We start from the raw sequence: 13,913 nt of genomic DNA on the forward strand, positions 1-13,913 counted from the left end.
GGAACTGGGGTCTCACTAAACGGGCTCCCTCATCCCCTGCCCCAGCCCAGAAAAACACAGCCCGAGTGTCATAAACTTCATTTTGCACAACCCGTACCTTCTGAGCCTTTTTCCAAACATTTCCTTCAGAGGGTGACGGGATGGTCACACTGATCCATCTCGACCAGGAACCCTAACCATCACCCCACTCCTGTCTCCGGCCAGGAGCCGCCACCTCGGCTCCGCGGCTCCCCGGGATGCCGCCGCTGCGTGCTCCTGGAGGCGTCTCGCTCTCCAAGCCCAGCGATTAAGTCGGTTCCTCACATTGTTCCCGACAGGAGGGGCAGGAAATAACGCCGGGCTGTGGTGGCGGCCACAGCGGGCGGGGGAGAGGCTCGGGCGGTCTCCTGGAAAGTCCTGACAGCCTCGCATCGATCTCGGGTCTAAGGTCCGGTCGGGTCGGAGTTCCCGCCGCTCTTTCTCGCTAGCGCGTCACCACCCCACCCCCCGCCTCGATCGCGGCGCAGAGACCTCATTCCTGGAGGCCTTGGTATCCCTAAGGGCCCCTCAAGCCGCGGCGGCCGTCAGGTGGAAGGAGACAGGTCAGCAGCGGCTGCCCGCCCAAGGGAGGCGGAGCCTGACGGAGGCCAGGGCTCCGCAGAGGGGCAGCAGGCGGCCGGGACCCCGCGCCCCCTCCTCCGCGCAGCCCGCCTGGCGACCCTGGGGGCTAATCGGCGCTGTGTCGGTCTTATCTGTCCCGGGCCACAGGTGAGGAGGCTGCCCGCCCGCGGCTCCTCTGCGGGACCGTCCCACCCCCGCGCGCCGCGCGCCCGCCCCTCTCCACGCCCCCTCCCCTCCTCCCTGCCTCCGCCGCCTGCCTCGGCCGTCGGCGGCCTCCCCTCTCCCGGTCTCCTCCTCCTCTCCGGCCCTAGGGCCGCCCTAGAGCCCGCGCTCGGGAAAGCAGGGGCTGCCGTGCACCACAGGCCACGCGCCGCGACAGGTCCGGCCCAGGGAGGCGCCCCGCGCGCGCCTCCCTCCCCGCTCCAGCCGCGCTCCCCTCCCCCTCACCAGGGTCCCCGGGACGCGCTGGAGGTCCCCGAGGAGGTGCCAGCCTGGCCGAGGCGCGACGATGGAGGAGCCGCAGCGCGCCCACCCGCGAACCGTCACCACCACCGCCAGCTCCTTCGCGGAGAACTTCTCCACCAGCAGCAGCAGCTTCGCCTACGACCGGGAGTTCCTCCGCACCGTGCCCGGACTCCTCATCGTGGCGGAGATCGTGAGTGCCCACCCGGCGGGGCGCGGGGAGGCGGGGGCGCGGACGGTCCCCCGCGCGTGCTCTTGGGCTGGGAGCCAACTCAGATCCGCTGACGTGCTTCCAAGGAACCCTGTTTGCTCAGCCTCTCCCTCCTTCCCAAAGTGCCAAACTCAGAGAGCACCTCTCTGAATGAGGTCCAAACACGTTGGGATCTCTGGGGTAAGAGGCTCGTGACCCTGGGGATGTCTTTTAGGGGAGAAACCCAACTTGCTGGGGGCCCCGTCCGTGGGCGCGGCGTATCCTAGGAGCAGGATTCTTGGTGGGCATGGCGTTTGTGTTAATGAGTGTCATGAACACCTGGTGTTTCCTTTACCTAATCTCCACGTGAATGGCCTGCTCCCTACAGCAAAGCTTTCCAAAGATCAAAAGACAAGCGAGGATTTGTTCCTTTTCGTAATTGTCTTCCTGGTAGTAAAATTGAGGTGAATCAGGAAACGTGTACCGAATAAAATCTAAGGGTCTCCACCTCTGAGGTTCAAATGGACTCCTGCCTGGTGGTGTGGCACATCCTGGTTTAGGCTCTGAATATGCCTGGGGAGGAAGCCAGGCATGTGCTTTCTCCTCTGCATAGGAGGACAGGGAAGCTGAGAGGTCAAGTGCTTTCCAGAGAATCCCCAGCCAGTCCTTCATGTCTGAGAAAGTGGTGGCCACTGTTTAATGAGTCTTCATCATGTACCAGGGGCTCATCAAGCCCTTTCGATGCCTTTGTGCCCTCATATAATCCACACAACAACCCTACAGTGTGAAGGTGACTTTAATTATTATCCCACTTTGCATGTGAAGAAACTGAGGGATAGAGAGAGGAAGTAAGTCACACAGGGAGGTGGTGGAGCTGGGATTCAAACCCAGGCCTGACTGTCTCTGCAGGCCTGCTTTTACCTGCTAATGGCATCACTTCTAACTGACTTAACTGGTGCCACTTCTACCATATCTCACATGCTTTTCCTTTAAACATTTGTGGAAAGGAAATCTGGCACATAGCGGGGTAGAGAATGGAGCCATGATGGTGCAAAGATGACTGAAGACTTTGAGAAATCTTGAGTGAAACATGTGAAGTAAGCTTACTTGCTCCCCCAGAGTCTCAGACCCCACCCCAGACCTAGGGATTCATCCCAGGAAGTTCCAGTGCAGGTGAAGTTTGACAAATGTTGGCTTCGCACCTCCCCCAGCTGGTTCCCTCTGCTGGTATTAAGGACTTCAGAAGACCCCATAAAAAGCTGAGAGATAAGAATCACCTTGCAGGGCCTGGCTTATAGGAATTCAACAAATATTTGCAGTGTGAATGAAGGAGTTGCCAGGCTCCCCAGCCCCATCAGCAAACAGAAGCTGAAATGACACAGATGGAGCCTCTACCCTGCAGTGGATTTCAACCAGGGATAAAGGAAAAGGCCTTTAGTTTTCTGATTTATGATCCATATGTTTTATGTTCCACACTTTTTCAGAAAATAGAAAAGTGAAGGGAAAATGTAAACGGCCCACAATCCCATCACTAGAAATAACCACTATTGATATATTGGCATGTATCCTTTTAGATTTTAGATTTAAATTTTTTGAAAAACACGGGGGGGGGGGAATGTCAGAAAAATTACCCTTATTACCCCTTTAACTGAGTGTTTATTTTTTGACGGAGCTATGTATGCACATGTTTATAGAGTCCTATAGGCAGAAATATAAGTCCCTCACCACCTCCATACCTAGAGGTACCTACATTCAAGTCTCTTAGAGCTCTAAATAATGTGCTGCTAATGCTATTTCTTGATAATGTTTTTTTCCAATTGTAGGTGCTATCCATTAGCTTCCTCCTACTCTGACAGATGAGGCTTGGGCTGTCTTGGACAACCTCTTTCCCACCCCTATTGTACCCTTCCTGTCTCCCACTATATTTTTGATTAGATCAGTATCAAGTGTTGACCTTAGGACATTGAGCCACTGAGTAGTCTATGAGCTCTTTTCCTTTCCTGTCCAATTTCATGTTTTCCCTGGAGTTAGTAATTCTCTCTTTTTCCATATTTTAGTTCTCCAGATATTTAGTCACTAATTTTACCTTAATTGTCTAAATCTGTCGGGAAAACTGAGAGACATCAAGTATTCTATTAAGGTCATCCTCATGACCCACCCTCTGTGGGATCCTCTTATCTGCTCCTACCTGGCCTGCTTCTCTTGGGCACCTCTGATGGCCCGGGGTCCTGCACCATCACTCTGGAGATTCTCTGCCTCCCTCTCCTCGGTTGGATCCCCTGCTTACCAGTGTCCTCCCTGTCTTGCCTTCCTCTGGGAGAACACACAGCCTCTAATAGTCTAGGAAGAAAGGATGCGTGTGTAAATCGAGATTTGCATCTTTCAAAATGTCTTGATTCAACTACTATACATAATTAACAGTTTGGGTAAAGAATGTTAGATTAGAAATTGTTTTTCTTCAGAATTTTAAAAGTATTCCTCTATTGTCTTAGAGTTATTCTGATTGTTTTTTAAAAAATATATGTTGCAATTCTTCTTTTTAATTTTTTAATTTTTAACTTCTTTTTAAGAGTTTATTTGAGCCAAAACTGATGCCATTATTGGGAAGCAACATATCAAATGCCATATTTATTCCATTCCTTGAACCTTTTTCTTCTGGAAACCTATCGAATCATCTTTCTTCTGTAATATCACAGTGATATGCCTTCATATGAGTCCGTTTTCTTCCGTTATACTAGGGACTTGGTATGTTCTCTCGATCAGGAAACTAACTTGTTTTTAAGATGATTTTAGAATTTTTATTTTTGTCTTTGCGTTTTTCTGTTTTTTCTGAAACTCCTTTTATACTTTTTTTTTTCTATGCACGTATTTTCTCATAATTTTTTTCTTGGATTTGTAACCTGTTGTGTTCACTTACCATACCATGAGCATTTTTCCAGGGTCTGGGATCTCTCGCTTTGTTATTGTTTTCTGTCACAAGGAAGTACTGTTTTGATTTCCTCAGTTTTCTATTTTAAAAGTAGCATGTTCCTAGGTTTTACTGGTATGTTCCTAGGTTTTACTAGCATATTCCTAGGTTTTACTAGCCTGTGCTATAGCAATCTTACTTGTTTGTCCCTCTTTCCCCATTTGTCCAGTGATTTTTATAAGGCAAAGGTCCTTATAATAGAATTGTGGCAAAGGGTGCACAAATTTAAGTGTTTTGTTACATATTCAGAAATTATCTTTCCCCACAGTTGTACTGGTTTAAACTGTCATCAGTAGTGTGAGCCTATTAAACTAAAAAAAAAAAAAAAATGTTTTAAATTAGAAGAACTCTTAAAATTAAAAATGTTAAGGATCACCTTAACTGATGTACTATGTTTTATTAATTCTAAGATACTTTTTTGTTCATATTTTAATATCTGAATCAGGATGCAGCTTACAATGGTTGTTTTCTTGGATGTAATGGAATATGGTACCACTGATTCTTATCTGGGGGTGGGGAAAGAGGCAAGTTTCAAACTATTGCTGTCCCAGCCCTGAGATTAAGATAGACCCCCCCCCCCAGAAGAATGTTACTTTTCTGCCTTGAAAAAAGAAAATACTGAGACAGATTTACTAAGAACCTGACTTCCTGCTTGAACCTAGGGGAAATGAAATAATAGAGAACAAAACACAATTGTTTCCCCAAATTTGTTGTCAAAATCCTTTGCGCTGGCTTTCTCACTGGGGTGAGCGATAGTAGGTCACCTACTAACAACACTCTCGGCCTTGCCAATGTAATATCGTGTTGAAACCAAATTGTAGTCGTTTCCTTCCTTTTGACGTTTTATAACAAGCTAGAAGCACTCCAGTACTTGACCTGTGATTTGTAGGGTGCTATGATCTCATAACCATCATGAGTACTTGAAGAATAAAAACGATATATCCAAAACTGCGTTAACTGCACCCTTCCTGTTAACTGTTATTGGTAATTTGGAAATGAATTACAGCATTCCTGTGATAATGCTAGATCAGCTTTCATCTACTTACTGTCATGAGCAAACTTAGCTGGGGAAGGACGAACAGGGTTTACCGCGAACTGGAATCTAAATATTCTATTTGTTGAGTTTTTTTTAAAAAAAGGGTGAACATAGTTTCCATTTCACAAAAACAATACCTAGTCTTTGTAGAAAAATTAGAAAAATGCGGGTAAGAAAAAAAATGTAATTCTAGCCCCCACAGAAGTTGCTAACAGGCGTGGTACAACTCCATGTCTGGGAGTGGGTAGGATTTTTTTTTTAATTGGTTGTTGTAATGCCTGGAGTTTCTCCCGGTGTTTCGCGCCGGAGGGGCCAGGGATGCTAAATGTCTTGAAGTGCATAGGACAGTCCCCAACAATGAAGAATGGCGTCATCAGTTGCCAGCAGCACCGTGGTTAAGGAACTCTGAAGCACCGTTTACCTGTTGGAATAAACCATTCCAGAATGTCCCAAGTGGTTCTATGTTATTTATCTGTAATTTTTTTTTTTTTTAAGATTTTATTGGGGAAGGACTTTATTGGGGAACAGTATGTACTTCCAGGCCTTTTTTCCCCCCCAAGTTGTTGTCCTTTCAATCTTAGTTGTGGAGGATGCCATTCAGCTTCAAGTTGTCCTTTCATTCGTAGTTGTGGAGGGCACAGCTCAACTCCAGGTCCAGTTGCCGTTTTCTAGTTGCAGGGGGCACAGCCCAAGAGAGTCGGAACCGGCAACCTTGTGGTTGAGAGGATGCACTCCAACCAACTGAGCCATCTGGAGGCAGCTCAGCTTAAGGTGCCGTATTCAATCTTAGTTGCAGGGGACGCTGCCCACCATCCCTTGTGAGACTCCAGGAGTTGAACCTGCAGCCTTGTGGTTGAGAGCCCACTGGCCCCTGTGGGAATCCAACCGGCAGCCTTCGGAGTTAGGTGCATGGAGCTCTAACCGCCTGAGCCATGGGGCCAGGCCTATCTGTAATTTTTTTAAATGCAGTCACTTGCAAACTACTTTTTGCTTACACCTTTTTTTTTCACTGCTATGGCCATTTCTGCTGGATATCTTCCTTTTGTTCCTGAGATCGACTCTCCACCTTCCATCACCCATGCATACAATGTCTCAAGGGCTTCCCTCTGATGTCCCACTGGATTCATCCAAAAGTGACACCCACAGGAGGCTATAGGGTGAGAGGAGAGCAGGGTCTGGGTATTCATTCCCCAGGATTCCTCCCTGCTGGGCATCAGCAGAGTGCCTGTGTCATCCATGGAAGGTGGGCTATCTGGCAGCCCTCTCCACACAGCTATTTCCTCTGGCTCTGATAACTGTACTCTCCCACGTGCTTACTATTGTCAGGTACTGGGCTATCACTTGGGTTTTCCAACACCCTGCTTTAAACACCCTGCTTTAAACTAAATAACACCTTTATTAAACTCTGCTCAGGTCACCGAGTCTGAATGTGCCTTGTTTCCTGCTGAGACCTGATAAATTACCTTTCCTCATCAATGATTAATTTCTTATAACATTCTTAATAGCCACATAGTATTCCATAAACATCCAGCCTCCTACTGTTCACTTTATGTTTCTTTCTTTCCTTTAACTAGGTTGTAACAAACATCCTTGAAACTAAATCTTTCTGGATGTTCTTTAATGTTTTCTAAGGATGAGTACTTAGAATTGAATAGAAGGTATATGAATATTCTTAAAAGTCAAGTTTGAAGTATATTGAGGTATACAGTAAAATTCACCCCATTTAGGATAGAGTTTGGGCATATGCATTTTTTAAAAGCAGCTTTATTGAGATATTCATATTATGAAATTGATCTTTTTAAAGTGTACAATGCAGTGATTTTTAGGATATTCACAGAGCTATACAACTATCACCACTATCTAAGTTTAGAACATTTTTGTCCCCTCAAAAAGAAACCCTATACCCCTTAGCAGTCCCTCCCCATTCTTCCCCTCCCTCGGCAGTTGGTAACCACTAATTGGCTTTCTGTCTCTATCGACTTATTAATTCTGGACATTTCACGTAAATAGAATCCTACCACATGTGACCCTTTCTGTCTTCTTTCACTTAGCATGATGTTTTCAAAGGTCATCCATGCTATACCGTGTATCAGTACTCTTTTCCTTTTACTGGCAAATAATATTCCATTGCAATAGATAACTATATATATCTATATCTGTCTATATATCGATCGATCAATTTAGATATAGATATATTTGATGGACATTTGGGTTGTTTCCACATTTTGACTATTATGAGTAATGCTGCTGTGAACCTTCATGTACAAATTAATGTGGACATATGTTTTTAATTCTCTAGGACATTTACCTAGGAATGGAATGGCTGGGTCATATGGTAACTCCTTGTTTAATATTTTGAGACACTGCTAGACTGTTTCCAAAGTGGCTATCCTACTTTGCAATCTCATCAGCCATATGAGGGTTCCAGTTTTTCTATATCCTCACTAAGATTTGTTATTGTCTGTCTTTTTGATCCTGGTTATCCTACTGGGTGTGAAGGGGTATCTCATTTTGGTTTGGTTTGTATTTCTGTCACGATTAGCAATTCTTCATGTGCTTCTTGGTCATTTGTGTATCTTCTTTGGAGAAATGTCTATTCAAATCTTTTGCCATTGAAAAGTTACATTAATTTCTTTTATTGTTCAGTTGTAAGCGTTTTCTATATATTCTGAATACAAGTTCTTTATCAAACAGATGATTTGTAAATATTTTTCTTCCATTTCGTAGGTTGTCTTTTCACTTTATATAATGGTATCCTTTGAAGTGCAAATGTTCTTAATTTGGTAAAGTCCAATTTAATGTATTTTTTTCTTTTTTTGCTTGTGCTTTTGATATCTAAGAAGATTTTGCCTAATCCAAGGTCACAAATATTTACTCATATATTTTCTCTAAAAGTTGTATAGTTTTATGTCTTACATTTAGGTCTATGATTTATTTTGAGTTAATTTTTGTATGTAGTGTAAAGTAGTGGTCTAAATTCATTCTTTTCCATATAGATATCTAATTGTCCCAGCACTGTTTGTTGAAAAGACTCTTTTTCTACCATCGAATTTTATTGGCACCCTTTTCGAAAATCAAATAACCAGAAATATAAAGGTTTATTTCTTGATTCCCAGTTCTATTCCATTGGTCTGTATATCTGTCCTTATGCCAATACCATACTGTACTAATTACTGTAACTTTGTAGAACGTTTTGAAATCAGAAGTGTGAGTCCACCAAATTTGTTCCTCTTTTTTCAAACTTATTTTGACTATTCTGAGTCCCTATGAGTTTGAGTCCATGTGAATTTTAGTATCAACTTTTGAATTTTTAGTGTCAACTTTTGAAAAAAAATGGCCGCTGGGATTTCAATATGGATTGTATTGAATCTGTAGATCAATTTGGGGAGCACTGCCATCTTAACAAAATTAAGTTTTTTAAATCATAAACATGGGATGTCTTTCGATTTATTTAGGTTCTCTCTAATTTCATTCAACAGTGTTTCATAGTTTTCAGCATACATGTTTACATTTCTTTTGTAAATTTTCCTAAGTATTTTATTCTTTTTGATGCCATTGTAAATGAAATTATTTCCTTAATTTCACTTTTGGATTGTTCATTGTTAGATCATAGAAATCTAATGAGTTCTGTATCGTTGACCTTGTATCCTAAAACTTTGCTGACCTCATTTATTGGTTCTTATGGGTGTGTGTATGTGCACCCGTGCACTTTGGCATATGTGTTTTTAAGACTTTTCATGCCAGCGTGTACAGAAAGGTTTATACAAATTTGCATTCCCTTTACTGGTGTTTCAGTGTGTAACAAGGTTTGTTTCTACAAATACACAAGCTTTCTTTTAATATTTGCCAATTTTATCGTGGGAGACAGTCAAAGTCATAAAAAAATGTTTGATATAGATACACACTAGTAAGAAAGAACATCAGCTAATATTCAGGGGAGCCCTGGACATGTGAAAAAGAGCAAATTGTTTTTATTTGTCATTCTGTGATTATTAAAGTTGAATATTTTAAATATGCTTATTGGTCATTTATTTCTTATTTTGGCAACTGCCTGTTTTTTCCTCTACCCATTTGAAAAAATGGGGCTCTTTCTTTCTTTAAAACAAAATTTTATAGGTATAAAGGAAGAGAAAACTTTAATGAATATTACCTTCCAGGAGGGAAATAATGTTGGTTTGGGGAATGTGTTTGAATAGGGATGTTTGTGTTTTAACTCTTTCTATTTTTGTATGGTTTAAGTGTTTTTCTAATGAGAATTATTTATGCATTCATGTAATTAAAGAAGCTTACAGCAAATTAATGTGTTCATTCTAAAAATAAATTTCAAATAGAGTGAAAACTGTCTCTGCTAACCTACCTCCTTCACTCCATCCCACCTTCCCTGATGTGCTTAACCATTCACATGTCTCCCAGCCTTTTCTTCTGTACATGTGCAAATACACACATAGTATGAGACACACACATACATGAAGGAGCATTATATATACATTCTGCAACTTTTTTCATTCAATAATATCTTGATTTTTTTGTTGATGCCTATGTTTACCATATATGATAGGTATTAATTTTCTCATCTGTCACTTGTTAACATCATTCATGACATTTTTCATCAAAATAAGTTTCTAATTTGCATGAAATCTAAACTGTTAGCCTTCTGGAGTTTCCTTTGCTGGAACATGGCTTCAAACCTCAGGATTATACAAATATTTCAAGAAAATATAGGAGAAATTTTTTAGTGTTAAGAATATTTATCATCATAAATTATTTTTTTGTGTTTAAGATAAGAATGTAATTTCACCAATTTCCCCAAATGGATATCTAGTTATCTCACCGTTAATCGTATCATATTCACTTATATGTATAACTATTTCTTGACCCTATTCTGTTCTATTCCTGAGTTAATTCCGGATCCTTTTAATTACTATAGCTTTATCATGCATTTAAAAATCCAATAGCGTAAGTCATACAAATTTTTCTTTATTTGTTATTCTTGTATAGTGCACTAACATAGGTGATTTTCAGAATCAATGCTCCTTAAACCCCTTTCCATCTTTGAAATTGCATTAAGTTTATGCAATTTGAGGAGATGTCCTTATGATATTGAAGTTTACCACCTAGGAATATTGAATCTCTGTATTTAGGTAATTTTATGCTCTTGAAGTCCTAAGTTTTTTCCAGATGAGTCTTATGTAAAATATCAATTTTAGAATATTTTCATCATCCCAAAAAGAAACCCCATACCCATTAGCAGTCATTCTTAATTTCTTAACAACCACTCCCCTCCAGCCCTTGGCAACCACTAACCTACATTCTCTCTCTCAAAAATTTGCCTATTTGGGACATTTCATATAAGTGGATCTTACAATATGTGACCTTTTGTGACTAACTGCTTTTACTTAGCATAATGTTTTCAAGGTTCATCCATGTTGTAGCATGTATCAGTACTTTTTAATTGTCAAATAATTACATGGCAATAAAATAATAATAAATGGGGCTATACCACATTTTATCTATCCAGTCGTGAGTTTATGGACATTTGGGTTGATTCCACCTTTCACCTATTGTTAGTAATGTCACTAAGAACATTCATGTGCAAGTTTTTTGTGTGGACATAAATTTTCATTTATCTTGGATGTATTCCTAGGAGTGGAATCACTGGATCATGTGGTAACTGTGCATTTAACCATTTGAGAAACTGCCACACTGTTTTCCAGAGTGCATGTACCATTTTACAATCCCTGGACTACTTTTTTTAAAAAATGGTTTTGTGGACGGAAAAGGGGCCACATGTTAAACCTGGCAAGCTCAGGAGACTGAAAATAACCACATAGGATGGCGTGAACATAAAAATTTATAACTAAGGTAGACCATGGCCGGAAGTCACATCCTTGGCCTGTAGCTTCCTTGACAAAGGTCAATCTTTACCTTAAGTGAGCCTATCTGTTGTCTTTTTGCAGCTAAGATAACATACCCTTGGAATGTCAGAGTAATCCCTTTTTCCGGACCCCCCAGGGGGCAGAACACACCACACCAGAGCAGGAAACTACAAAATCCCTCATTGTTACGTTGTTCCCCAAATACCATCTCTCTATGCTGTAAAATGCTATTGACTATCTTGTATCCACCAGTGGGAAAGAAGTGTGTGTCTCTCTATTTTGCTTTTTATCCAATCCCAGAGATTTCTCCGCTTTGCCTTCTCCCACCCCCATAATCTACAACCAATGGATTTCATGTAACCTTCCTCCTTTGATTCTAATGTATAAAATAAAATGCAAAACGGCCATTTTTCGGAGCATTTTCTCAATCCCTTGAGACTGCTTGTTATCAGTTTGGCTCAAATAAACTCTTACAAGCTTTCTCTTAGGCTGGATGTTGTTTTGTTGACAGTTTTTTATGAATTATTTCTTGCCAATTGTCCTAAGCTTCCCACCCATATTACCAAACAATTATTTAGACTTAATTATACATTTAAATTTTTTCATACTATTATTTTTTGTGTCTTTTATTTTTCAGTTTCAAGGTACCTCCTTGAGTAATTATTTTAGAAAGGGTTTAAAGGTAGTAAACTTTTTGAATCCTTGCACATCTAGAAACATCTTTCTTTTAACTTCATACTTGAATAATAAAAGAATTGTGAATTTTAAATTTTCTTTTCATTAATTCCTTGAAGATATTGCTTCATTGTCTTCTAGCATCCGGTGTTGTTTAATAAGAGACTAGTTGGTAGGTAGACCCTAGACAGGCCTGATACATTTGGGATTGTGCATTACGTTCACTGTGACCTTGCATAAATGATGCCTTGTACGTTATATTATCCATGAGAATGTGGCAAAAAATTATGGGTGGAATGTTGTTGTTCTATTGGAGTGAAAAGGGTTGTGAAAGGCAATTTTACTACCACAAAAGGTAATTCTACTGCAGCTTCCGGTTGATGTGATTAGGAGTAAAAGATTATTGAGCCCTCACTTGGAGTGTTTGCTCAACCTACTTGAGAATCACTGAGCCCTGGCAATGAATGCAAGTTTTTATCACCTGACCTGCATCTAGTGTTTTTTTCAGAGGAAAGGAAATACGTGTGTGTGTGTTTATGTGTTTGTGTGTGTGTGTGTTTTGGAGAGGGGAGACGTTGCGAGTACTGTAGCTGCATGGACTTTCCCATACCTTATTGAAGCATCTAGCAGCCTTAAAGCTTTATTTGGGAGCTATTTCCAAAAGTAACTGCTGGATGGGGATGGTGTGAAAATTATTTGACAGCTTCTAAGGATTTAAATTTATTCCTTAGCAGATTACCTTTGGCTCATTGCTTCTCTAACTTCTGTTGTTACCTCTAATCTGTGGAGTTTTCTTAGGGTCTGCTTGGAATCTCACTTTTTTGATAGGTCCTCTATTTTCCTGAAGACTGGAAATCCCATTGCTTACTTATCATTAGTTTGTTCCTACATGCTGCCCAGGAATCCCTCACTACTCCAGGGTGCTCTTTTAGATTCTCAGCACTACTGTGCATTTTTAATTTATTTGTGGGTTTTGGGTAGTGTTTTAGTTTGGTGTTTTGTTTTGTTTTGTTTTTTAGTTTTTCTGGTTTTTCTTTTGTCATTTCAGTGAGATTTCGGGAACGTGAAGAGGTGAACATACAGTCTAGTCAGCTACCTTGAAAGAGATGTTTAGCTGTTTCATTATTCACTTACCAGTATTTTTAATGTATATAAGGAATATTGACTTTCTGTGTTGCAAATATTCTTCCAGCCTATTATGCCTTACTTTCACTTAAACATCTAAACTTTATATTCAAATCTATCAGTCATTTTTTCCCCTATATTTGGTGTCATGCTTAGAAAGTACTACCTCATCAGCAAAACTAAATATAATTAATTAAACATTAATATTTAACCTGTATTTTTAAATACTTTTTAATATTTAACCTTAATATTGAAATTTGTTTTAGTATAGGGTATAAAATCAGGCTCTAACTTTGTGTCCGAATACCTACTCAGTTGTCCCAACATAATATATTGATAAATTTATTCTTCATTCACCAATCTGGATTGCTTCCTTTTTTTACTTAATTCTTGTATCTACTTGGGTTCAACTCTGTACTTTCTAGTCTATTCCAGTCTTTGTTCCCATGTTTTATCATCTGTAGTTCTAGGATACATTTTAATATCTAATAGGGTAAACCACCCCGCCATAACTTTTAGGACTTTGTTAAAGTCATATACTTTTGTATCCCCTCTCCTCTGTCAAATTATATTGACTTTTGATTGGATTATTATATAACACATAGATTAAATTTTGGAATAGGGGTTTACACTACTTTAGTTCCTAAGAAGAAACCTCCTCAATGGTTCATATGTATTGAATAGTTATTGTGCACCAGAACTAGTGTCTGTCATCTGTTAATAGAATATAGTGGTATTGCACCTTTCTATTTTTATTTAAACAAATGATCAATGATAGGATGTAAGACAAAAATATATATACTTAGAAAGATACTGAAGGTTAGTTTTTAAAAAACTCAAATTTTCAGATTTGAGCTGAAATTCAAGAGGCTTTTATTTCTTATAGGCCTTTGATCCTTTATTCATTTCACAGACTTAAATCTAAAATTTAACAGATCCAAATACAGTTTTTTTTCTCTCTTCCCCCCCCCCCCAAGATTA

At 40.4% G+C, this 13,913-nt stretch overlaps 1 protein-coding gene across 2 annotated transcripts in view; it reads left to right on the forward strand.

Moving 5' to 3' along the window:
• Nucleotides 1-337: 337 nt before the first annotated feature.
• The window catches only part of CMTM8 (CKLF like MARVEL transmembrane domain containing 8), a 73,365-nt gene continuing 59,789 nt past the window's right edge, over nt 338-13,913 (forward strand). The window contains exons 1-2 of one of the 2 annotated variants that reach the window (XM_081073391.1): nt 338-747; nt 1,051-1,255. In XM_081073391.1, coding sequence (XP_080929517.1) covers nt 1,109-1,255 — 147 coding nt within the window. In that variant the 5' untranslated portion in view covers nt 338-747; nt 1,051-1,108. The remainder of the gene's footprint in view (nt 748-1,050; nt 1,256-13,913) is intronic. The other variant, XM_081073392.1, reaches the window with a different exon arrangement.

Source organism: Rhinolophus hipposideros (genome assembly GCF_964194185.1).
Source record: "Rhinolophus hipposideros genome assembly, chromosome: 14".
In the NCBI taxonomy this organism is placed as follows: domain Eukaryota; kingdom Metazoa; phylum Chordata; class Mammalia; order Chiroptera; family Rhinolophidae; genus Rhinolophus; species Rhinolophus hipposideros.